Genomic DNA, 27,755 nt, shown 5'->3' on the forward strand with positions numbered 1-27,755 from the left:
TTCGGCAACGCTCAGCCACTCAGCTGTGGCGCCAGCATCACGGCTTGCCACGGCCGAGCATGACTAAACCCAGCCAATGTTACAAAAGTAACAAAAGTTCACAAAAAGCACTGCATTTGTTACAGTCAAGCGGTTGGGTAGTAGTTGTATGCTTGTATGTGTTTGTGTGAGCAGTTGGGCAACTGCTTCGCCGAACCTTCGTGAGCTTTCAAGTTCATTGGCCCTTCCAGTGCGCTGCAATGTGCTGCAATTTCGTGATTGTTGCATGCATACCCAGCTTTGTCAGTGTGTGTGTGTGTGCTTGCAATGTGGCTGGCTTTCTGGGCTCCACTGCTGCCCTCTGCTGCTTTTGGCGACAAACAAAGGCGTGTAAAATGCATTTGAGCCAGACAATAATCATTTTTCACTTTGTCACAATGCTAATGAGTCTGCGCAGCCGCTGCCGCTGCGAAGCTGCGCATACCGATATGCATGTAATGCTTACGAGCATTTATTTTTAAACATTTTTCTTGGTGACTACGTTTTTGCCGAGCGCTTGACTGCCTGACTGACACACATACATTTTTACATGTCTATTTTTGTAAACAGAAAAGCGCTAATTAATGGAGATAATAACTTAATAGCGTGTATATATGCCCATATTAAATGGAATTAACAACGCTGAAGATAAATACACACCTACAGAAATACTTCTTTCTGAAGCGAGTCACACACACATTAGCACTTTAGTGTGGAAATGCGTTTTTAAGAAAGAATGCCTTAGCTTTCATAAAAATAAAAAATAATAACAATATAAATAAAGACAAAATGTAGAAAGCAGGAGCAAAATGTTAAAAAAACACATAAAAAATATGCAAATTGGGTAGTCGAAAAAGTCTTTTCGTGTTTCTAATCATATTCCAACTTATTAGCGAATTTCTTGATTATTTTTCACTCATTTTTTAAGAGCTGTAACTTTTTTTCAACTTCCCCGAATTAAATTTTTTTTTTGGTTAAATGAAAAAATCTCACCTTTCTAACACTATATGGTATTTATGACACAATGTGATTGGTATCACTGGAGATATACGACTGCAACGACATCTATTGACAAAATACGAAAAGTCTTTTTCGACTGCAATATAATATGGTATGTTCAGAGCATAAAAAAAAGTTAAAAAAAAATTAAAATATAAAAAATAAGTAAAGAATACACATATATAAAATATATATGTACTTCTGTGCATATTTAAATACATATGTATATACCTGTAAAATCAACCAAGTTTGCTGTTCACATCCTCAATGTTTTTGATTTTTTCGAAAATCCCCGTCAATTATGCTGACCTTGTCAAAAGAGACATACTCGTAGAAAGACTATGTATACTATGAAAAACAACAACAACAACAAACGCAATAATATGCTTATAAAGCTGAAGACAATAGCAGGGCAAATTAGCGCTAAAAATATTGTGTATTTAGACAATAATATTGCGCAGCCAACAAAGGAAAACATTGCCTTTATGCGCGTAACAACAACATTAAGTTATTATAATATGCTTACAACAAATGCGACAACAAAATCAATTTAGTAGCGAAAATAATGCTTAGCAGCAGCGAGACAAAGGCAACGAGTGACTTTGAACTTGACAGACATAACTTGATTAGTCACCTTTTCCATATTTTAATAATTGTGTGTGTGTCTGAATACAGTAGACCACTTATGATAGGCCTTAATAATTTTATTTAATTTTAAATGTTAAATGTCGTGCTGATAACTTTTTTCTGAGTTGCATTTTCATTGATAATTTCTTGATTTTATGGCAAAAAAATAAAAATTAATGAAATTTATTTATCAAATTTCAATGCAGGTGGCAACCCTTTTTGATGATATACCTTTATTTTCTAGAAATATACTTTTTAGTGCCAAAATGTATTTAGTTGCTTCATTACATACATACTAGATTTAATATATTTTAATTCAGGTGGCAACGCTTTTCAAAGATAAATCTTATTTTTTTAGAAATAGAGGTTGTAGTGCCAAAATTTGTGTGTTTGTTCCGTTAAATATTCTAAATTTATTTAATTTTAATTCAGGTGGCAACCCTATTTAAAGATATACATTAATTTGTTTTAAAACACTTTTTGGGAAAGATATTTTTAGTGCCAGAATTTACTTATTTGCTGCATTAATTATTCTAAACTTCAAAGTAGGTGGCAACCCTATTGAAAAATATACCTTTATTTTTGAGAAATATACCTTTTAGTGCCAAACTTTAATTGCGTATTCCATTAATTACACTAAATTTTTTAAATTTTAATCCAGGTGGCAACCCTATTGAAAATATACTTTTCTTTTTTAGAATTATACTTTTTAGTGCCAAACTTTTTTGCGTATTCCATTAATTACACTAAATTTTTTAAATTTTAATCCAGGTGGCAAAGCTTTTGAAAGATAGATTAATCGATCTTCGAAATATTGCTTTTAGCACATTATAATTATTTTAAATTGAATAAAAATTATTGATTAGAACGTAAATGTCCGGTTTATTAATTTTTCAACGTACCATAGTAAAATTGAACGCGCTTAATAGATGTTAGAGTTCTAAAAGGAAATGCATATTACATACTTTACTATTCTCTATGAACTCATATTTTCCTACTATGCTCTTATGATTTTAGCATTAAAGAGTTTTTATGATACTAAAATATACGCAACAACAATGTGTTGCCTTTTAATGGAAGACGCACAGAGGTTTCTCCTTCCCTTTCCAATAGATTTGCCCTACTGTTGTGTGTTTTATCTGTTTCTTCTTGGGCTCTGCATTTGTCTCTGTGTGTGTGTGCGGGTGTTGCTTGCCGTTAAGATTACCCAAGTCGAGCTATACGAAAAAATTCTCTTTTAACAAAAATTTGCTTGGTAATCCGCCTGGGAAACAAAGCGCAAATGGAAGTGAACAAAAGCAGCGCTACATTTGCCGATGACTCAGTAGGAGTTTTACGGCCGAAAATCATAGATAATGACTGCAGTAGGTACCCAAATGCTAAATCGCATGTGTGTGCGTAATTTGGTTTTTATAGATTCTTTCTTTGTGTTCTTTTGTACCCATTGACTGGCGACTTCACTTGAAACGAGCGACCGGCATGTATGCAGGTAGCCTCCGAGCTACAATGCTGACGCAATATGCTCGGCAGCTCATTAATTTTGGTGCGTTAAAGCAACCTCAAGCGTTATCTTTCAATTACTTATGAGGCAGGGAGGACCTAATCAGTCAGTGGGTCAAAGATTACACAAATGCTTGTCTTGGTAGTAGTTGTGCGAGATTGACAGCGCAGTTAGAGGTTCGCAAGTGTCGATCAAATTAAATGAGTAGCCTGAAGAATATATGTACATTTCCCATACAGCTTTGATTTATGGACTCATTAAGTAATCAGAAACGTCATTATTCATGCTCGTAAGAAGATCTGACATTTAAAGATCGCTTTGATGGTTTAAAAATTTCAATTAAATTGTATTTTATTAGCCGAAAAGATTGACTAAGCTAAGCAGCATTCCGTGTATACATAACGTTCAAAAGATTACGCTTGCAGAAATAGGATGGGATCTTTGTTACTAACCGATGTTGATCTGAAATATGTATACAGAGTTTGTCCGGAAAGTAATTGGACTGAGTCGATTTAAAAAACAATTTGTTGAACCAATCATTACATTTCTTTAAAAACTTTGAAAATAGGTTCCTTTTGTGTTGATGCAGGGCTATCAGTGTGATTTGCAAGCATTGAAGGCGTCACGGAAGCATTCTCGGGAATAGCCATGAGAGCCGAGGTGCATGCATCTCCTCTGTTGTCTCAAAATGTTTGCTTTTTATCGGCCTTTTCAAGCAAGAAAACAAAAAAGTTAGGGGGCCACATTTGGGCTGTAGGGTGGCTGCGGAAGAAAGGCGGTAATAGCCGGGTCGTAGTCGTGGTGCAACTTCCAATTGGCTGCCGGATCCAAGCGACCCTTCGTTTGAGTCTCCTGAGGACTTCCACGTTCAGGAGGAACAAATTCATGGTGGTTCGTTCGTTCCGGACAAACCCTGTATATGGCGATCTCGAATAATCGCCAGAAGTGAACAGCTTGTTTTCCAAGCTTGATTCTAGGCTGGGAGAGAACTTCGCATTTTTCAAACAGTAATGATATTAAGTTCGACTCAGCAGGATTTCGAAAGTCTGTACCAATTCCTCATTTTCAAAAGTTAAACTCGTCTTTAGTATTACTCTGGCAGGCCAAGCAGCAATTACCGGAAAAACAGAGCCAGCAGTAAGATCTTTATTTATAGTCCGTGATCTCGAAATGGCTAACTCAGTACTGGCTAATATGAAGCGCCCAATTTCACTGTGAGTACGGGTTCCGAAAGTGCTGAGGTTAACGTGAAACGCTAATTAAATTCATACCGCTGGAGACCTTGTTAGGTTTTTTGGTGACCACTGATGACCTCCCGTTGCGAAGTGACGTCCAAGACATTAAAATTGTGATAGCAAAGTCATTACCACTCTCTTCACCAGCGGCGCCACACTTTGCCGACTGCAAGTCTTTTAAAATATAAATGGTAAATAGTAAATAAATAAAAAACTAATTTGCCGTTGACTATTTTACAAATGAAAACCATGTTTCGAGTGATTTTTAAATTTTCATTAGTTCCACTTTCGAAAGGGCACATACAACCACATCACATATCCGGTGGTTGAACGTCGCGAGTCGATTGACGTCCGTCGCGCTAATTTACAGGCAGACAACTTCCGGAACACAGAGCAATCAGAGTAGCAGTGCGGTCTCTGTGTAAGGGGTGTGGTAATTAGACGGTTGTTGAGAACGGAAACGGAGTGACAACATTTGTGGTACCGAATCGGTGGTGGAAGCGCATGCGCTCGCGCTGTGCGGTGGAAATAAGTTTTGATAATTCCGAAACTTCGAAATTGACTAGTCATTCTCGAGTTTCAACCGTGTCGCTCGCCACTGTCCTGCGCATATCTCGTTACTCCTCAGGCGCGCGTGTGTGTTCGCGCGTAACGTGCAACAAGTGTATCGGCACTTGCGACCCGCTGCAGAACCATTTAATCGCTAGAACAATGCTTTCAGTCAGCAACCACTCTTGTTGTGTGTTGTTGCCACAATTTATTCATAAGCAATCATTGATATGTACGGTATTATTATTATCAAAGTCGTTCGAGTCGAACTGCATTTGTCTCTGACTCAACTGTTTGCTGGCCCTTTCGCGGGGTAACTGCTGTCAGTGAAGTGTAACCGGCGATTTGCAGTCCATATTTTAAGCTGCAGCGAAGTCAAGCATTTCAAATTCATACAAATTCAAACGGGGATGGATTTTTAGAGTGGTAGCGAAGAGGGAAAGAGATTTTGGTTTAAACGAGGTGAGCTTTAGGCAATTCTCCAGCTTTAAATTTGTTCTCATGACGATTACTTAGAACCGCACGGGGTCAGGGTTACCTCGGAGGTGACAGTCTTTAACTTATTTATAAGCCACAAATTCTTGTTAATATTTCTTTATCTGTATCTTGTCCTCCATCGCACCAAAACACTTATCATGGTCTTCAGATTCTTCAACTTAATTCCTTAATTTGACAACTTCAGCCCTACTTGGCTTTGCAACTCATCTCAGCACGTTAAGCACCTGTTCATTAGCTAAGCTCTGTGGCTGCCATGTTTCATTCCAACGAAGTATTAATACTCCCCTAATACTTTAAAACCGAACCTAATCAGCATGTATTTCTGCAAACGTCTTGACCTCCCCTCCGGAATATTTCCCTCACGCTGAGACTCCGCTCTGCTGTTGTTGCGCCACAAGTCAATGGCATTCACATTCACATAGCGGTAATTCAGTTGAACTACGTAACGTACAAATACATTTGTACAGTTATCTGCGGCATATTGTGCCACATCATTGCCAACGTGACTTTGCTGTTATGGACTGGACGTTGCACGGTGCCAGCGCCAGTCAGCTCAGTCACTTTTCATCGATGATTACATGATAAACGCTTGTTGTTATTATTGTTTGTGTTGCATATGAAATGCATTGATGTCAATTGGGGCAGACATGATGTTGCAACATTCATTTGGGTGCAAAAATTTCGACACATATCGTTGGCGCGAGCAGCGTTCAACAATTCCACGAAGCGTGTGAAGTCGTTCTGCGCAGCATTGTGTTGTTTTTAGAAATGGTGGTGGAAATCTGTTATACGAGGGTGCTTCTTCTGACCTTTTCTTCACAACTTCCTAGTAATGCTAAGAGCGTCTTTGATGTCCTTCTTTCGCACTGTGCCCTCGCAAAATTCCTTTCTCTTGCAAACTTTCTCCGTATATTAAGGGCTTAGATATTTCCCTCTGTCTCCTTATATACTTTGCACCATCGCTTTCAAATACTTATCAATTTACTCGCTGTCAGTTCTTCATTATCTATTCCCCTCATGGAACTTCATCCTAACCTCACTCCTTAATATTCTCCCTTATTAACTTCACAACCGTCACTCCAACATTTCATTTCCTGTGGTTCGCAAAATCCACTTTAATTGAGTGCGGTGATGATATCGTGCAATTGACTGGATCACCCCTTTTCGAACGGTTTGTCGGAAGGGCACTACAGGTGCTTCACTTGAATTATAACAACAACCATCAGCAGACATAATGAAACGTCAGCTGCTTGCTAAAGACATGATGGTTATTTAACAGAAGTGAGCAGGCAGGGGTTTATACAATGCAAAAGTGTTCTTTACAAAGCCAAAGTAAGGATTTAACTCTGTCATTTTAATGACAGTACGATTATTGCAGTACATACTCATTCAATACTCTAAGTATTGAAGGGCGCCAGGTTAAACGAAGGTCCGAATTAAGTTCTTATCGAGTTTAAGAGTAAAGAGTTTTCAAGGAACATTGGCGCTAAGAAATCTGATTTGATATCTCTACCTAGCTCTTCTTTACTGGCGTAGTCACCGCTTACACGATCAAAGCCGAGTTTTCATTGGTAGTGTTTTTTACGTGGCGGGTCCCAAGCCCAGCGCACACCCAGAGGATACTTGGTCTAAGACCGGAAGTCGTGAGCTGCTTGAGCCTATGTAAAAGGGTCGTTTCTGGCCACTCTTAAGTGAATGGGAATCAGAGAACTTTCCTCACTTGCGCAAACTTCTACACATGACTTCATCCTTCCTCTACTTAGCTCTAGCAAAGAGGCTTCAAAAGATCTAACGATCTTGGATCTTTGAAAGGATAGTGTCCTTTTGTTCTATGATACTTTAAATAAACTGCATTGTTTTCTCTCGGGCTCGCCAGCTCCACCAAATCATTGTGTGAACTACTAAAGACCACGTTCGTCGTCTTCATAGCTCAAGCAGCCATCTGTGCGTAATCATGAATTTGTTTTCTTTTAAACTAAACCAATCATAAAAACACTAGTATAACGGTTATATATGCATAGAGACATATTGATATGCTCATATAAATATTTTCGTATTCATCGCAAAATAATAGCGATAACACAACGATGGAACAATGATGCGGTGGCAGTGAGTGTGGGCGGGTCGGGTGTATAAGTGACAGCGTCGAAAAACTAAGAGTGTGGAAGCAGCAAAGTCTGTTGCGTAAGGAAGAGCGTAAGGGCAGAGCTCTACTCAATCATCGGTGTTCCCGAAGGCTCCATGCGTCCCGTGTCTTGTGGCGCTTGATTGCGTAACTGTTAGAGCGCACGAAAGCTGACATTCATCGGAATAATCGCATCTAACGACTCACGTGTAAAACAAGATGGAGCGCTGAGGTGTGAGTAGAAGTGGGCGACGAGAGACGTCTTGTGGTTTCGCAGAAATTCGGTGTGTTGCGGCGAATGAAATTTTCATTGAAAGCTTGTGTAGAATTCGCGCTCAATGACATCCGTTGAGTGAGTGGGTGGGTGGGTGGTTGGATAGAGTATCCACTGATGCCAGACGCTTCTTTTTTCCCCACTCTCTTCGCTTGTTTCACCTCTGTTGGGTGGGTACTGTCGCATTATGCTCTTAAGCATTTCAATTTTCCAATTTCATATGTTTAAGCTGCCACGCCGCAGCACATAAGTATTCCCTGCAAAGCCAATAACAGCAGCAACGACCAGCGGTATTTGGTTTTCCGCGCACGTGTTTGCACTCACACTCACATGGACGCCCACGCGCTTTTATATATTCACTTCCACAAAAGTATTCCATACACGCGCCCGTGTGGCATGCAACGGTCTAGTGTGGCGCACTCAGCCACCCAAGCGGCCACAACTCGGCCCTGACTTTGTTTGCATGTGTGCGGCTGACAGCGCAGCAGTGGCAGCAAATGGAAATAATCATCACAACGAGCGCGGGAAACAATGTGAATATGAAACCAAAAACAAAAACAATATTCACATAAAGACGGCATTGTCGCCGGCTACAACAGAGGCCACGTTCACTCGCTTGCTTGGCTGGCAGCACCTTTTGTGAATTAGTTTGAACGTGGCAAGTTCCTGAAGCTTGCAACAACGGCGCCATGTTGCATGTGTTTATATTTTATGGATTAAGATGACACCAACGGTAACACGCGTACACAACAAGCTGCCACAAGCGTCGGTGATCCGCCAGCGGTGCAAAGCGATTTCAAGAAACCTCTTAAGGCACGCCAAGATGGAAAATGCGCATTTGAGACACGTGAGCTGCCGCTGCGCAGATTTTGTGTGACAATGTATGGTGTTAAGATTTCAAGATGTTTATATGAAATGAGGGGTATAGACAGCAGGAAATTAATTTATATATAAAGAGTGAAGCTGCCTTTAGCGGAGACGAGGTATGGGGAACCCAGACTTTCTACTTCAATCGCAAAAGCAATCACAAAAGCAATCGTACACTCCTCAGCTTTTGGCCTAGGCTAGAATCGAAACCAGAATTTGGTTTCGAATGCGACTCTTATGTTAGAGTTTACTAGTTATTTTATGCTTACATTTGTTTGGCTGCTTGGCCACAATATTACGGGAAAAACTGTAGGGCAGGTACTTCAGTCTCAATAACTGCGGAATGGTAACGAGTGAGAGCTCTGAATCGGAAGAGGTCTAGGTTACGTCGCTCTCACAATATCCATATTTCAATAGTTGTAGGAGTTATAATCGGTCGCTATCCGAAGGGGATTTATGCGGTATGCTTGAACATACTAGCTTCATCAGTTGTTTGGTAGAAGATGAGATAGAATAGTCTCAACACTTCCTCCTCGAATGTCCCGTTTTTGCCATATCAAGGCAAAATATGTCGGATCTGATATTTTAAGATATCCAGTTTAAATAGCGAAAATATAAATAAAATACCTAAGAAAATTTGAGATAGGTTCAGGGATACTGATATTCAACTACAGGAATTTTGCGTTTGAGATCATAATATTCACTATCAATATTGATAATCATACTGTAACCGTTTCTATATTTCGATATAAGCTATAAGTACGACTGACTCTGCATTACCGAACCGAATCCAAGTGTAGCTTTTAGAGATTTTTTGTTTAATGAATTCCTACTTGTATATGTATGTGTATTTATAAAAAGCGTAGTGTGCTTTGGAGATAAATCGCTCAACAGTTGCGGTAGCGACACAAGCAAAATCCGCTTTCCTCCGACTGCTGCCGAGTGCCAAAGACTGGTGGACCACCACTTGATTTGGGGCAATAGCAGCTGCAGCAGCAATGACTATTGAGCAAACTAGATGCAATGGCATAGAAATTCGCATCGCATAAAGATCGGGCGGAGCAGGGGACAGACAGCACATTTGCAGTCAACTGGCGTTGCAACAAACAGGCGACGAACAGACAGTGAAATTAAAGCACATAGTGAAAGAAAATGAAATGGAAAGAGAAGGAAGCTGCTGCTGCAGCTTTGTTGTTAGAATTTGCGAGTGAATGCGCAGCAGTTTGTGGCAGCTATCAATGTGGCACAAAAGCATAGACACTTAAACACTGGTGACTTGTGAAGATGCAGATAATAAGAAAAGAGAAGCAACAGAATAAAATAAAACGGGAATCGAATAGAAAAACGTAAAGAGAGCAAAAAGTGGGCAAAGAAAGCTGCACAAACAAGTGAGTTGCTGGAACGAGCCGGCGGACACTGCGGACTGTGAGGGCGCCCGAACGCTTAAGCTTAAATCTACTACACAAATCCACTCAAAATATTGGAATGTCAGTTGTGTGGCAAGTGAAATCGCATATTGGGGCAGCGAGTGCTGCTTGAGATTATGGTTTGCCTTCGTGCTGCTGATGGCGTGGCATTTGAGATTATGTTATGATTATGGTTTGTAATGTTAAGTAGAAATTGCGCTGCAGTGCTGAGAGATTGCTAAAATTTGAAGGTTTTAGTAGAATTTTCGTACTGGGTTTGCTCTTACACCACCAATGAGGACGCAGCTCCACTTTTGCCAATTCTTTTCGGGCCTTTTTTGGCACAAACTGCTTAAGACTTCGCTAGCGACACTAACGCTCATAAAATGCGTAGTGAAAAGCTCATTAAGTGCTATTATAGCAGCTTGCCACAGTGCCGGCAGTCCTCCTTTTCCACCCACGCTTGACTTTTTCGAAATTGCCAGCTTCAGTACGTGCTTAACTGCCAGCAGAACTGGCAAAACAGCAACAACTAGAAGACATTTCAAAGAATTGCTCAATCCAAAGAACATTAGAAACTAATACAGTCACGCGCATACACACACATACATATGTATATCATGTCTCATTCATTGCCCGAGTGCTGGTCATAATCAGCAAGGGCTTAATCTCTATCGGCGATTCACAGCTTTGGCATTCGTGTTTAGTCAGCCACAGCAGCAGATACACATTTAATACGAGAAAAGCTGCCACCGCAACAACAAAGGCAAAGCGAAAGTCAAGGCAAACAATACGAGTACAACTAAATCCAAATCTCTGTCCAAAGGCGAGCGTTGCTATCTCTGAAATTGTCACGCAACATGCAACAGACAGTTGACAAGGCACTGAGCCAATGCATTGACAGCTGTGACTTTTGCCATAACAGGGTGCAGCATTTGAAGAGTGTAACTTTTCCGCTGCGCCACAAAACTACAGCGCCCGCTGCAGTGGGTCCTGTGGGTCAGTCCACTGGTCAACAGCAGTCAGCCAACGCTAGCCCGAAATTCACACACACGCACGCGAGTGTACATATGTATGTAAAAATTTATATGCAACTGCTTCAGCTTAACTGTGATTTGGTTGCCGCCCCATTGCGCTGTTTGTGTGGTAAGTGGATGCTGTTGTCGTGGCTGCAGCGCTGCGCAGCTGTGTTGTTCTTTTTTCGTCTCTCCTTCTTTGAAGCTCATTCTCATTGACACACTTGAGGATGGTGCGTCGGAGGGGTGTGGTTTTGCAAGTTTTTGAATCTGTGGTTTCAGATTTACGAAATCTCATGTAAATGGAGGTACTTGATGGGGTGTCAGCTATGGACAGATCATCATGAAATGAAATGTTAAGTAAGTTGCTGCGAAGTAGTTCATTTGCTTAAGGGAAAGTGTTGGGGTTGCATTCAGAAATTATTTGGGTAATTTGTGACTGAAATATTGAAAGTTATATTAGTTATAATAGTTGAATTGGGGGAAATGAATAAATGGGAATGCTTCAATAAAGAAACTGCGATTTTTTTAAATAAATTCCATTGCTCAAAAGTATTTTGTACAAACCAAGGGCTTCAATGAAACGAGCGATTAATGCTGAGATCAGTTTCCGAGGTTCCACAAACGTTTTTTTGGCTTTATTTGTGAGTATTCTTTGCAGGACCCTTAAAGGGGATACAACGACTCTGCATAATGGGAGTGCTAAGAATCCTTCGACGGTTGCACCAGAAAGAATACTCATCCCCTGACCGCCTATCGACATTGCAGAGGAAAGTTCCGGTGAATTCTCCACAAGGACCTTCGGAAAGTTGGTGAATGAAATAGACCACATTCCCTTGACCTTTATTTGAGAAAGTAGGTTTCAAGTCACACTAAAAGAGATCGGATCGCGTAAGAGCATGCGATTCATCAGTGGAATTTACAATATCTATATAAACGACTCAAAAAAGGAAAATGGAATGGGAGCCCAAATCTATTGCTCGGAGCTGGAGGCGACCCTGCAAGCTGCTCGAATATTGCAGTATCTTTCAGGCAGAAGTCGTGCCTGAAGAAGATACCAGCGCAGGAAATAACATAAAGAAAATTAGTATATATAGTACGTCAATAGTAAGGCAGTAATTAAGGCAATAATCTCACATCACATTACGTCAGGGAATGTTTATAAAAGCGATTCGAAGCCACAAAGGAAGTCCGGGAAACGAAATAGCTGATGAGATTGCCGAAAGTGCAATACGCTTGGCTACCGTATTAGTGCAGGAAATACGAAAAACAATAAAAACGATATACAATGAAATTTCTGAAAGGTCTAACGAAGGCTTAGTGCGCGATGGAACGTCTTAAAGATATGCAGGATCGCCAAGATCCTGTGTCAAAGCTCCGAAGAAAAACACGCATACTTTTACTCACACACAACTTACTGACTTCGGTGTTCAGTTGACTAGACGAAGTATCAAAATTGGACAACAAGTCGCTCTTAAAGTTCGCAATAAGCATTGACTGACGTCCTGTTTAGCGAATACTTTTCCTCAACTTGAACTGTACCTCCATCTGGCATTACTAAGAACCAGTCAGGTCTATAAATGGCCTGCCAGCTGGACTATGCCCATTCCAGACGAACAAAACTTTCGCCTCCCGAGCTAATACATTTACTTAAATAACTATATTTCCACCATTTTTTCGCCAACATCACTTTCATATGCACATTCTTACTGAAATTACTTTGCGTCAGCTGATCTGAAATCAGCCAAGTAATTGCTAGTTGCACACCTGTGTGGCGCACAATCATTTTCCTCGCATTTTCTCAGATTTTCAGTAATTACGGCGAGTGAAAACCATTTTCGTAATTAGAAATTAACAGCTAAAAGCAATTTTCCGCCGGCAAATGCATACGACGACCTAAATGCCGCATGCAACAGGGGCATGCATGCATGTGCTGTACAGCGGGCAGTCAAACACGTAGAGTAAAGAAAGGTTTACCTGCCTGCGAGCCACGCATGCATACATACAAAGGACCGAAGAAGGCAAATAGACAGCGTTGGAAATTTTCCTTTCTCCACGCTGCAACGTTAAGTTATGCGGCAGTGCAGCATATAAGCAAATACAAACAGATGCACAGCAACAACAACCGTATTATGTATACGCTGCTCACCTGTGTCAGACTTAATAATAAGATGAGAAGTCTTTCACTGTTTTCTGGGACCATGCTTGCCACACACTTGTAGTTGTTGTCGTTACTGGAAATTTAATATTGCACTATGCTTACTACCTACTACCTATATACATATATCACCAATATTGCAACGTCCTCTTCATTCGCCGTTTATGGGTCATACTTAATGTCTCATTGGCCGGCTTTTATTTGCCATATTGACCTACTCGCTTAACGAATGCTTACTGTTGCTTACACTTTTACTCTGTCTTCCGTTGCCCGCTCAACTATTTCTTTACTCCAAACGTTTCTCTGGCTTTTCCTCACATTCCTGTCGAGTCTTCGACGTGTTTTCAACAGCACTTTCAGCTTCACTGCCTTCAATTGTTCCGTTATGACTATGCGAAGTAGTAAACGATGAATGCTATTGTTTATTTTATGACAGTTTTAGTTATAGAACAACCAACCAAGAGCGGCAGGCAGAGCGAGCTCAATGGGAGGACAGCTCTAGGTATGTGCGCGACAATATATTCCAATGATAGCGCAAATGAAAAATCACCTGCTTCTGCAGCGAACTCTGCGGCGTCGTCTTCGCTTCCTCACTGCTTTTACATGTTTTCTTTGTCTCGATTCTTTCAACTTCGTTTCGACATTATTTACTTTGGCTTGAATTCCTTTCCTCCGCTGGTTTCTCACACCGTCCAATGACGGTTGCTTTCGGTCGCTCTAAATGAACCGAAATGTTCGATTTGCGCGTTTGTCAATATTTATTTTTTGCCATTGTCAGCTGGTGCGTGGCGAGTTCGAGCGAATGTGGCAGGTATTGAACTCGCAGCTTCTAAACTTCGTCCGCCTGTCTGAAGCGGCAATAAATTGAATGCTCTACACATTTAGAATATGTCCGGATTGTGGGTGTAGTTGTTGTTCTTTTGAATCATCATATTTACGACGATATCTCGCTGCCTAATCTTTATGTATTTGAGAATCTCATTTCGAGTTTCCAAATAAATTTTTTTATGTAAGTGTGCGACTTGTGCGCTGTGGACGGCCGAAACGCCTGTGAAAACATATTTCATAGCAATTTCCGGCCATTAAATCCGAAAAGTGGCTGCCACATATTCCTACTCTGACATTTTTGGCTGTTAAATAAATTACATTAATTATGTTCGCTGACTGGAAGTGATGAAAATTGGAAAATATTTTTGCCGATATTAGAACTTCGGTAATTTCTTTTATAGGTTAGTTAACACTGACTGGCTTTCACGCCATACTTAAACCTACAAGTCCTTTGTAATGCCAGATGTAGCATCATTAAACGAGCTGAGGTTTACGTTGTGCAAGACGTCAAGTCTCTTTGCGAAGTTTGATAGAGGGTTGATATCCAGTTCTGATCTCTTCTCTAGTCCCTTCAGCTGTGAAGCTCCTAGTATCTAAACAGAGTTCTAAATGAGGCCTGACATAAGCAGAGGATGTGTTTCAGCGTCTCTCTCATGGCTACTCCCCTGCACTTTTTACATGTGTCACACTTAATAATGCTCATACTGATCTAATAAGTTGTGGCCTATGATTAAGAAAACAATCGTTCTGCAGTCTTTTCGAGACCGTGTGAGTAGAAAGCTTGCATGTTTTCTCTCCAATCCCTTGCACATGATCTTAGTGTTCCTGCATATCTCTAAGGCGTTCCATCTAACAATGATCCGTCTGTCAGTCCTTTCGGAAATTTCGTTGTTTACGTGCCCTATAGAGAGGTGTAATCCGATTTTACCCATTGGAAAACTATATCCTCTTCTACTTGATGTACGATATTATTGCAGGAGCAAAGCTCGTTGTGGTGGTTTTTAGTGAAAGCTTCTGACTTATCATCATTTTATTTGTATTGCTTAATTTTCGTTAAATATTTATCTTTTGTGTCTTTTTGTAAAAAATGTAATATCCATTTTCTTCATCTATCTTTGTAGGCCTCGCCGTCGTTCTGGCTCCAGCATTGTCGTTATTGATGGTGACGATTTGAAGCCATGCTTACCGGACGACTACATTAGTAGTCAGCATTATCGACAGCATTCTGGTGAAAGTAAAGAAATCGATCAGGAAATGTTGACAATGCTTTCAGTTAATCAAGATAATGGTGAGTTATGATGAATGCAAGCACCAAAGCGCACTCTCATTAACGTTCTCGCATTTCCCCAATAGGTCCACATCGTGAGATGGCTGTCGATTGTCCAGATAATTTTATCGCGCGTAATAAGACACCACCACGTTATCCACCACCACACCGTCCACCACAGGTAAATAGTCTTAGGTTTGACGGGAAGTCAAGAGTAAAGCAAAGCACATCATCACTGAAAAAGAACTGCACCACTCACTCAAACCACCTACCCAATAAGCACAAATGCATGCAAGCATTAAATAACAGCCCACCCAACACACTCACCTTCACCAAAATCCAAAAAGCCACAAAACACCATACTACCACACAATCATCATCGACACACTCACTATCCTCATCACAAAAATCGGCAATGTCTATAACATCATCAATGACCGACACCTCATCATCATCATCACCACCACCACTACCAACCACCCCCCCACCCATAATGCATAAAACACACAGATCCCTTGCACCCCACACCGCTTCTCTCATGAACGTTACCAACATCGACACCGACACCGACACTAACCAGTTTGCCACACAATGTGTAGAATTATTTAACGGTAATGGTAACAGACTAATCGTTACGTATCATTCTAAATGCGACTCATCGCCGTCGACATCACCATTACCAACAAAAACAACAACAATATCCACCATATCAACAAATACATCACCGACTTCATCACACCACTCCACAACGACATACACCAAAATTGCGCTACTCAATGATACGAACACACTGTTGCAACAACAAAATTTGTACAACCAACAACATCAATTGAAATTGGATCAAATTGAAAATTTCGAAAACAATTTGGCCACCGAAACGACGGAACCAACACAAAACGCACAACAAACACAAATTGGCGAAATGCAGCCACCAACACAATATAAAACCCATAACAATACACCACAACAACAGACACCACCGACTGCGACACACACCAGCAATGGCGGTGGCAATAAGAAGGCTCTGCCGGCGCCGAACAACAAGCACGGCGCAACCAGTACCAATCCGAATGGCTTCACTAGCGGTGAGGAGTTCGAGTTGGTGGCCATCGATGGTGGACTGCTACAACGTGCTGGTTCCTCTTCCTTTTCATCTCCGTACGAGGATTCGATCGGCAAGAGCTCTTTCGATTCCATTGCTTATTGTCATTTACATAACAAGCAAAACAACAACATCAATAGTCTCAACAACAATAACATAAACAACAATCATCACAACAACACGAGCAATTCATCTAATTCATCAACGCCAACGAAGCGTGGTTGCGGTGGTATTGCCGGTGGCGCTGACGATAGTAGCGGCTCGAACGGCTCCTCGCCTTGCGCCAATGAAGGGCCATTGATTGAGGGTTTGTGCGGCGCGCCGCCCGAGTATGAGCTGCTACCGCTCTCAATGTGCAAACAAGTGGCCGCGAGTCTCTTACAGCCGCCGTCGGGTAAGCACCGTGAGCTGCCCGTCGACGTGCCGGACAGTTTCATAGAGATCGTGAAGACGCCGCCGCGTTATCCGCCGCCACCGCATCTGTCCTCGCTGTCATCGCAGCTGTCGTCGAACTCGTCCACTTCGACGGCCAACACTACACTGACGCACATCAACTCATCGTCCAACTCATCCACCAACAACAACAATAATCACAACAACAGTCACACTAACGATAACTCTTTCTCGCCCACGTGTTCCTCCGTGTCGGGCTCATACTCGGCGCTGGCATCCATCTCGGCCACGGGTGTCGCAACATTGTCCGCATGTTCGCCACTCTCCACGGATCATCAGTCAAAATCATCAAGCACAAAGTCAACGTCCGGCTCCGGCTGTCATCCACTGAAACAGTTGGTTAAACAGAAGAGTCTGATATCGTTGGGCTCGCTGAGTGGCTCCTCGGAGAAATTAGATAAATCAACAGCAGCAGCAACGCAACGTCAACAACCGCAACCGCAAGTGCCAACGGGTGGCGGCACAAGTGCGGTCGATGGGTGCTTGGTGGGCAAAAGTGCCAAGACGTCGTCCAAGCGCAACGATGAGGTATTACAACCACTTGTTTCACACTCCTTTCTGTCCACTTCACTATGTAAACTTTGAAAGAATTCTGTAATACGTTGTGCATTCCACATTTTCCGGATGCACCGTTGTACCAAGCAGGCCAAAAACCTACTGCAATTTGCTGCAGCGTGCTCGTAGACACTCTTTTGTCCCTTCCCCCCGTTTGCTGCTACTACTCTTTGGTAGTGGTAAAACTTGTGTATACTTTGCTTTTCCAATCATTTTTCTTTTTATTTCTTTTGGTTTTTCGTAGTTGTATCATCTTTGTTGTTTGCTTTAGTTTATTTCACATTATTTTTAGTCCTCCATTTGTAGCTGTAACTGTACATAAAGCGAAAAGTACGCAATTTGTGCTAGCATGGTCCGGATCCAACTTTGTACCTACTCCTCTGCGCTGCCTCCACCTGCTAAAGCGCCTGACTTGTAAAGCTGTCGCGCCTTGTAAACTCACACGTAAACTCATCTTACCGCTTAAGGTGCTGCGACTAAGGCGTTCCAATTGCTATCGCAGTCACAATCGTCTTCTGTTTTTATTGCAAGCTCTTAATAATCACGGCCACTTGCTCTTAGATATCAGTTTTCATACAATTTTTACACACACGGAGTAGATTAGCTTAAGAGGTCGATCCTTCGATCATAAAAAATGTAAGAACGCGTGTGAAATGTTTTAGACAGCTCACATTATTACAGTTTTCAAAGGACGGCGGTTCTCAAGCGATTTTGCCTGTCTTGTCACATCCCCAATACGCGGTGCTGATTTTGCTAGGAATTTCAAGCGTGAGCGTGTGCTAACAGCAGCAGCGCATTAACAAATCGTGCTGCCATAAATGTTGCTCCGCGCGTTAGCTGCCGAATGCTGCACGTCCACAATTATTTAACTCCTACTCCGCGCGCGTACCGTATTTTCAGCGCGCGTTGCCACTAAGCAGCCAGCGTTGCGTGTGTGCTTCGCTTTTCCATTTCGTTGACAGTTATGACGCACGAAATGATTGTGTTGCAATTGAGCGCGCGTTAGCGCCTGCTGGCAACGCCACCGCCTCAAACAAGTGGCGAGCATGTGCAACTGTTGCTGCCACACATGTTGCGCGCGGCAGCCGTGGCGCTGTGCAATGGCTGGGGCGAAACTGTATTTTATGAGCATCGCATACGTCATCGCTGTCAAGTCGTTGTCACTGCGCGCTCATAAATTCCAAATTTTCACCCGAAAACCGGCAGATTATGTGTGCAAAAGCATGAAAGCAAAGTGCGGCGTGCAACAAGCGTATTAAACTGTTTGCTGGCAGCGCACCAATTGTTGCCATATTTTATGATACTTTTGTGGCGCTTGTTGCATGCACAAAGCAGCGCCAAGCAGCAGCGCTTTTCAATAAAATATTGCAACTTTTCTTTTTGCAGGACCTCAGCAGAATTCATGCTTTTACATTGAAGCACAAACCACGCGCTTTGTGCGTCAGTCACGTGAGACTATTGGCTTACGTTTAGCCCGCAGTACTCACTCTCCTTCTGCCTCTCCTCCTACTACTTTTGCGCGGAGTTGTGTCTTCGACTGACTGTGCGTTTGGTCCTTTGAGCTTTTGTGAGTATGACTTTTTTAGTGCCGAATTTCATGGCTGTCATAGTTACCGATTTAGTCAATTTAGTTGAGGTTATGTTGCAAATTTTGAGTGTAACTTTTTGTGGCATTGAGCAACTTAATTAGTTCAATATGCCGCATTTTCTGTAAAAGTGTTTTCCGCGCTTCTATGCTGCATGCCTTCGCGTACTTTCTGCAATTACTTTTGCTAGATAAAATGTAATATTTCAAATTGCAATCTCACTTGAAATCTCTGCATTAGCGCTTGAGCTATGGAAAATTGAATTTCGCATTTTAAAATACTTTCGTCAGCGCGCCCCCACAGCCACGTGCAAAATTTCTCATCTCAGCCTGCACGGCTCCGCCGACACCCTGTAGGCTGTCGCGCCAACCAACACTCGCGCGAGTTCTTGACTGCCTTTCAAGTGCCGTCGGAAATTAAGGCAATAATAATAATTTAAATGCTGGTAGCACATGTTGCAGATGCTTATCGCACGGACAACGGCCAATACAGACGTGTCACAAACTCGTGTGTCCGCAGCTGGTAGGATTTTAATTCCATGAGCAAGATGTAATAAGTTTAGATACGGCATGTACATGTGACCTGCAAACGTTCACCACGAGGGCTTTGCAATAGGCAACATGCTTGTACCCAGCTTTACCACCTAATCCCATGTTGCATTGGTATACAGTTAAGCGTCACAGCCCCCGGCGGTCGGCGCAAATTGCCCCAATTTTTTGAAAATTTTTTTATGGGTTGTAGGCGAAACTGACAAAAAGAACTCAAAATAGTCAAATTTATCATGCCAAGCAGTACTGCCTGACTTATGATAAAAACTATGTTATATAGAGAGAACATTTTTGCTAAGTGGCAAGTTAACTGTTCGCACGCATATGTCAAAACACGCGTAACCAGTTATTTTCTAGAGAAATCTTAATTCGAAATCTTTATCATAAATCCCAATTATAAGTTCTTTTATTATTAGTTCTCTTATTTTGCACTTAAATTCCGTCATCTTGATAAAGCTATTGTTCCAGCTCGCCCGCTGCTTGATCACTGCATACTAAACTGCAGAAAAACTTTTGAAATTGTAAAATTGAAGTTAAAAAATTTCTCGAAACATACCAACCTTGACTTCGCATGAAAAAAGCGTTCCCGTTTGCTGCTTAACACCGTTACCTTTTGCTACAATCGTATAAAAATATTGCTCAACACTTTTATTTTCATTAAACTTTTACACTTGCATACTCACCAACTCGCTTAAATAACCTCATCTTCTCCATCTATGCGACATGCCGAACTCTCGTAACAAAAATAACGAAACTCGTAACTAACCGCTAACGCTAAAACTGACCAACACAGACTATTTTTAATGTATTCCACGATTTTGCTAATCACATTTTGTTTTTCTTGCTACGCGCCGCACAGTTGAATGGCTCTGTGAAGCCCGTGCCGCCGCCGCGTGATCACCTGCGCGTCGAAAAGGATGGCCGCCTGATAAACCGCACGCCCGCGCCGCAACTGCCAGATCGCCGTTTGGGCAGCAGTGGAGTAGGCGCGCCACAGCAGATAGCGCAGATTGTCGAGCCGACGCTGGAGCAGCTGGACAGCATCAAAAAGTACCAGGTAAGTGCACAGTTTGTTAATTTAAATTTTCATAATTGCAAAGCTATTGCGTGAAATATGCGCAGGTTTCAAGCGCGTTAGACAGCGTGGACGGTGTGACGCAACGTTGCATATGCCATTAATAAGATGCCGTTAAAATTCCGTTATAGCAGCCGCCTAAAAGTATGCAACGTGTTTGCGTGACGCGCTCATTTGCAAATGTATGATTGTATGCTGGCAATGCATTGGCAGTAAAACTGTTGCTTTTTACAGCGCGGATTTGTTTTGTGATTTAGCATATTTATGCATTTCACACGTTTTATGAGCGCATAAATTTGTATTACAAAGTAGTTTTGCGAGTTGTGGGCCATAAGCGCCCGGTGAGTGCTGGCATATTAAAGTTTATGTGGAGTTTTAGTTCGAAAGCATTCTAATTCTAGCGTATGCACGCGTTGTAAGGAAGCCGCTCCGATGCTTTGTTGAAAAATAGGAAAGTAACGGTCTAGTTTTAGTGAAAATTTGGTGGTTGGAATAAGAAGAACTATGGACATAATGATATCTTTAACCAACTCAGTATAAGCGTCAATAAATCAGACTACATTCTCCCAGTGCTGGATTTCAATAGACACTTTCAGGTGAGGATACCCTCTAGACGAGAATGGAGAAGGGGCATAATAGGGGAGAAAAATACCATCTCAGTCTATACCGACGGGTCCAAAATGGTCTGCGGTGCAGGCACGGTAGTATATTCCGACGATTTGGACATTTCTCTCTATTCGTCCACCGAACTCGGCTAGCATCCTCCAAGCGGAAGTAATAGGCATAGAGAAGAGCTGCGAAGCTCTTTTGGATAACCATGAGAGGATAAATAAAGCAACAATATACACGGATAGCCAGACGGCTTTTCTGGCCTTGTCGTCGCCCATGACTAAGATCGATCAGGAGAGAGCTCAATAAACAATTTCAACAATTAGCAAACAGATGAAAAAGTATAACAAAATGCAATATAACTAAACAGATATCGCCAATATACCACCAGAAAAGAATTAACGACTTATTAAATAGGTCCAGTAAAATTAGAGGCATTGGGCATTTGGAGAACATGCGTCCAAAATCGATGTGCCCTACAACAACATCTGCCGAGGCTGCGAACTAGAAGGGAATAAGGAAACAATTTTCCACTTTTTCTATGAATGCCCAGCCCTAACGCCTACCTGCCTACCTGCAGGTGAAAAACTTTAAGGAATATGCAGCAATTCTTTAGAGCTGACATCTCCACTAACATATTTGAACGTGGAATTAAAAGAAATTAAGAATCTTAAGCAGCTTGTGACCCACACAACTGATTGCACGAAGTATTTGTCGCAAAATAACGACTGCCGAACAAAGGTTACAGTTATACAGCGCGCTTAAATGCCACGCCCACGACGCATCACACGGCAGCACGGTGCAAGAGCACGCAACGCAAAATATGCAAATTGCAAATAATGTGGAGTAGAAATCAAAAGTGCATGGGAAAAGAGCTGCAAGCAAAAGCGCAAAAGCCACCGCTCTGCGAAGTCGCGGAGTGGGTGGGTGCCGGAGCGTGTGAATAATGAGCATTGTGCTGTAGCAAACAGATGGGGAATAAAAGCAGCGAGAGTGCATTGAAAAATGATATTGGAAATTCAATGAATTCAACCGCAGCGAAGAGGAACTGCTATAACGGCAACGGCAACCAGCACAACAACGCCGCTAAGTGTAATTTGTAACGTTAACAACAAGGGCAGGGGAATATACAACACGCGAGTTTGATGGCCGCGGGCACACACATAAATAATGCATTGGGGGCGGGAAAGTGAGGTTAGAACATAAATAATGCATGGCAGTAAGGTAGGTAACAGCGGCAAAGTAAGTAGGTGCACCAGCAAGTGGCGTTGCCAACTGACAGTTGGTATACAACACTGAGTAAACAGCAGTCTAGCTGAATAGAGCAATACCAGCTGCAGCTCCTGCGCCGTAAGCAAGAGAAATGGCTAAAAATAAATGAAATGAAAAGAAAGAATGAATACACTCATTGCAAAAATAAATACAAATGAGTGGCGGAAATGTCGGTGACGCAGGCGACATGTAACAAAGCCCATTACTCTTTAGAATATCCAGCTTGCAACGGCAATGGCACGCCACGGTGCACGGCGCGTGCTTACAATCGAAATGGAAAGCCAGTGAGTGGGGGCTGGGAAAGCATCAAATCAATGAACGCTTTGGTGCATGACAATGCAATGCGGGCGCAGGGGAGCGTGCACGATGCCACAGCGGAATTGTGTGAAAGCGATGGTACCAAAATAACTGGAAATGTTTAAATTTAAGTAAATATTTGATTTGGATTAGTTGGCAAAGTGCATAAGCGGTAAAATGTGCGGAATGGAGTAGAAAATCTTATGAATATTGACAGTGAGCTTGTGGCAAAGCTGCATTACGGAAAATGCTGAAGCGCAGAGCAGACAAAGATCTAAACTGTATGGTTACCGATGAGAGAATATTGGCAAAAAAATGCTGCTGCAAACATAAAAATACAGTGCAAGACGCGATACGCATAAATTGCAACGAAGTGATGGCTGTTTGGGAAATTTGGATTTAGTAACTATGCACGCGAAGAAGGCCGAAAGAATATACAAGAAAAGAATTAAGAAAGTTTAAATAAATCTGGTTTAATAAGGAAATGAAAGCAATTGGCCTCAGCATCCTCGCCGTTTGTTCTGCTTTCTCCAGACTGGATAAGGAAGCGAAGCAGGTGGGTCTGATACTGAACGAGGGCAAGACGAAATATCTCCTGTCATCAAACAAACAGTCGTCGCACTTGCGACTTGGCTCCCACGTCACTGTTGACAGTCATAACTTCGAAGTCGGAGATAATTTCGTCTATCTTGGAACCAGCGTCCTGCTATATGGTGCAGAGGCATGGGCGATGACAACATTTGAGGAGTCGACGTTACGAGTTTTTGAGAGAAAGGCGGACATTTGCGCATTTTCTACGGCGAATACCGAATTGGATGGAACGAAGAGCTGTATGAGATATTCGACGACATTGACATAGTTCAGCGAATTAAGAGACAGCGGCTGCGTTGGCTAGGTCATGTCGTACGTATGGACGAAAACACTCGAGCTCTCAAAGTATCCGGCGCGATTCCCGCCGGGGGAAGCAGAGGAACAGAAAGACCTCCACTCCTTTGGAAAGACCAGGTTGGGAAGGACCTTGCGAAAAGAAGAAACAACTGGCGCGCTGTTGTTAACTCGGCTATATGCCACCACCCTCCATAGTAAGAGATTCTAACACAGATTCCCTGGCAACGTGTGTCGTTAACCAGCAGCCTTAAACCACTTTTGTCCACTTATTTAATGTGCCAGCTCAGCCCATTACACGCACATAGTTTGCTTAACCTACATCACCTAACCACATTCCGGCGCTCTTTGACAATTAAGTTTATCGCCTGCAAGTGTCCTCACAGCCCTTAAGTGCCACGTAAGTGCGCAATCACCTGAGTAACTATTGCGACAACTTGCCACATCAAACTGACCTGCGCCCACCTCCGGCGCCAACAACAAGCCGTAGGTTGTTGTAAGTGCCTGGCATCTTGCTTGAGTTATGAATTTGAGTGGCGGAAACTTTGGCCCGCTTTGTGGCAGTTTACGCCGAATAATAACAACAAATTGAGTAGAGAACTTTTCGTATAAAAATAAATAGAGTTGGGTGCGAATTACGAGCGCACACACGCGCATACGCAAATGAGTTTCTGTTTGCTTTGTGTGCGTATGAAAGCATTGACAGCGTTGACAACGCTGACGCAGGGTTACTTTGTTTGAGTGGCAGTAAATATGGCAGTGGCATGCGACTCGTTGCGAAAGCGGTTGACAACTTCCGGCGGTGGCAAAAAAAAGCAGTGGCGCTCAAACTGAAAGTAAATAGACGCTTGCTAATAATAGCGCTGCGGGAAGTTTGCAAAGTCGGCCAAGGCGCAGAAAGTGCGAACTGTGTGAGCGCGTGGAAGGAGTTGTGTAAAGAGTGCGGCGGGAATACGCTACGGGTAGCAATGAAGTGTCAAAGTGTCGAAGTGTCAGCACGATGAAATTGTGGAAGTGTGCTACTCGAAACTTATTATTCAAATTTACGTTACAGAAGCAAAAAGTGTCGATGCAACAAGCCGTTGCCTGCGCTAAAGAGCGGCAGCGCAGAACATCGCGAGAGTGTGTGACCACAAGTCTTTGTTATTTAAGCAAATAGTGAATATACTCGTATTTCACATTACCGGCATATTTCGCAACGAAATCGATATTGTGGGCCAAGTTTTGAACCAAACAGTAAAAGCCTGACACACCCACTCACTACGTTGTCACTGAAATTACACCCACTCAAGTGCTTTGTCTACAGCTACAATTTATGTGAACTACCTCACTTTATTGACCCTGTTGTATATACATATATACTTTTGGATAAAAGAGTGTAATCCTTGCGCAGCCCACTCCCCTTCGCGCGTCGTTTCCTTAGTTATACTTTGTTCAAGTGTCGCTTGAGCACCACGACATTTATGAACTTGAGCTCATTTCTTACACTATTTTCGGTTGACCCATGCTATTAAGTGTTCTACTTGCAGCGGTGACCTTTGTGCTTTTATGATGGCGCCATCAGCGTGAAATGGCCCGGTCGGCCATGCCATACAGCTCGTTCATCGTACCATCCACCATACAGCAGTTGCTAAAAGCTGTCAACGGTCTACGTACATACCATATATTTACGCACGTTGTAAGGAATATGTGTCACAGCTAGTTGTTGCTCTTGTTTTTGCTGTCGTTTAGCCGGTTTTAGCTGGTTCAAATGACACTTTTTATCTGTGTTCGACTACAAGACTACAGACAAAATTGATGCCATGTCGCGCGCTTAATCTCTTCTATTTCTTCTTTCTCTTTCTGCTTTCATTTTCTTTATTTTCTCAAATAATACAGAGTGTGCGCTTTATAGGGTTTTAATTTGAAGAAGCTTTTAACGGCAGCTACGCTTGGGATAATGTCAAATACATGTTTGCAACATTTTGCATTGTCTACTTTTTTGAGTTTTATTTCGCCATCTTCTTCCTCTAGTGAGTGTCGTATAATAAAATATTTGAACTCGGTCCTCTTTCTTCAATTTAAAATTTCATTTATTAACCCCTAGTTTGGTTGCATTCGTTTGCCATGGTCGTCATCAAAAAGGGGTTTTCTCTTCCGAGGCGTTTTGTTCCTTTTCATTGGGGACATTTTTTACGTAGCAGCTTCCAAACCCTGTGGAGGGGATGTTTCGCCTTCTCACTTTAGGATATTCTTTGGCTACCCAGAGGATACTTGGTCTAGGACCGGAAGTCGTGAGCTGCTTGAGTCAGGCTCCACTATTTCTCTCTAACTTTTTTTGGGTTTCAAGTCCATCTAAGGCGATATTCGGCTGTTTTAGAACGTCATCCAAAGTATAGTCTTAGATGTCTGGAATACAAAAGCTTCACGTAAAAGCTTTCCAGTCATTTTGTGGCTGCCTAAAACTTTGTGTAGCTTCGTAGTACTAAAAACTTGTGTAGCATTGTAAGATTCGAGGCTTTTCAATAAAAATCTGGGATATACTTAAACTCAGTTAAACAAATTGAAGTATGATTAGAAATACGAAAAGACTTTTTCGACTACCCAATATTATCTCTATTCCTGCTTAGTGGTGGCTGCCACCATCCATAGTTTGTATCGGTGAAATAATCTTTTACCATGCCCCAATTGTTTCGTTCTGAGATTATATTTTTCCTTCGACGACCCATTCGAAACACCCCGTATGTTCATATTCATTGCATATATTGCACCGCGAAGTGTGTTAACGCAGTTAAGCACAGGTTTGTTGACAAATACAATAATAAAAGTAGAAACGTCACCGCGAATGGGTTTTTTCGGGAAACCTTCGTCCGTCGCGTTAGTTGAAATGCTTCAGTATGCAAATACAAACAACATTTGCATACTCGTACTCATACGAAAATGTGTGTGTAGAAGAATTGAAAAAATCCGGCCACCTGCTCGGTGCATTGTTTACTTGTGCTTAGCTTGGACCACCCTTTTCATGAGAGGTTGAGCGGATCGCTCGTTTGCACCAGTTGTTGTTGTGTTTCTGTTTGTGTTTTGTTTATTTTATGTTGTTTATTGTGATTTCGTGAAATGTTAATTAGCTCTGCGTTCCGAACCAGTTCAAGAAATAGTAAAAAACAGCGCAAGTTAATAACAACAAAGGCAAGAGACAGATTAAAGCACGACTAGCAAGCTCCTCGTCTTAGCAAAGCTGTGGAAGAATTCCACATACTATTTGTTTTTCTTTTTATTTGTTTGTTTACTTTATAGTATTCAAATGTTTTCTTTGCCATTCGCACAAAAAATGCAGCAGAACAGGTTCCACAAACAATAGGCGATGGTGCAAGGCAAACCGCGTTGGCCAGGGAATGTCAAATTGGGTTCAGCAATAAACAAGCTCATCGGCTACTCCGCGCACATAATTCAACACACATATATACTAATGTGTTTTCTAAGTTGTAGTGATAAAACTAGGCATGATTTATACGAAATAAATCATAAAATATATAAAATATAAAATAGCAAAACAACTTTTCAATATAGGCCATCCTTGAACGTTGAAAAGTATCTCATTAAATCTGCTAGTCAATTGGTGCCGGTTTAAATCTTTTGTAGGACCATTTGGAGCATTTGAGAGAAGTACTTTTTGCTAAATCTTTGGAGCTGTGATCGATGAGCTCTACGGCAACATAAATATTTTAAGCGTAAGATAATTCAACGAATCCGTTTGCTAGCCCATATAATTGGCATGGAAGATGATGCTTCAGCGAAAAGCGAAGTTTTGTGTTCTCCACCCAGAACGACCCACTGTTGTAGTGCCACAGAAAATAAACTAATTTATCCTCACAATAAAGGAATAATGCTCAGTTGATAACGTGTACTAACTCTGGGCTTATGCCGATAACCACTCACACTTTTTCTTGGAGCTTTCATCAGAAATCTGTTGTAGGATGGCTGAAATCATCTCCACATATTTTTCTTTTCTCTAGTAACCATAAT

At 41.9% G+C, this 27,755-nt stretch overlaps 1 protein-coding gene across 5 annotated transcripts in view; it reads left to right on the top strand.

The window, feature by feature from the left end:
- LOC120774343 (MAGUK p55 subfamily member 5-A) overlaps positions 1 to 27,755 on the top strand; it is a 149,706-nt gene that overhangs the window by 101,889 nt on the left and 20,062 nt on the right. For 4 of the 5 annotated variants that reach the window (XM_040103906.1, XM_040103909.1, XM_040103908.1 and 1 more), the window contains 4 exons: positions 15,223 to 15,389; positions 15,455 to 15,549; positions 16,297 to 17,451; positions 20,472 to 20,669. In XM_040103906.1, coding sequence (XP_039959840.1) covers positions 15,223 to 15,389; positions 15,455 to 15,549; positions 16,297 to 17,451; positions 20,472 to 20,669 — 1,615 coding nt within the window. The remainder of the gene's footprint in view (positions 1 to 15,222; positions 15,390 to 15,454; positions 15,550 to 16,296; positions 17,452 to 20,471; positions 20,670 to 27,755) is intronic. The other variant, XM_040103910.1, reaches the window with a different exon arrangement.

Source organism: Bactrocera tryoni, chromosome 4 (assembly GCF_016617805.1).
Source record: "Bactrocera tryoni isolate S06 chromosome 4, CSIRO_BtryS06_freeze2, whole genome shotgun sequence".
NCBI lineage: Eukaryota > Metazoa > Arthropoda > Insecta > Diptera > Tephritidae > Bactrocera > Bactrocera tryoni.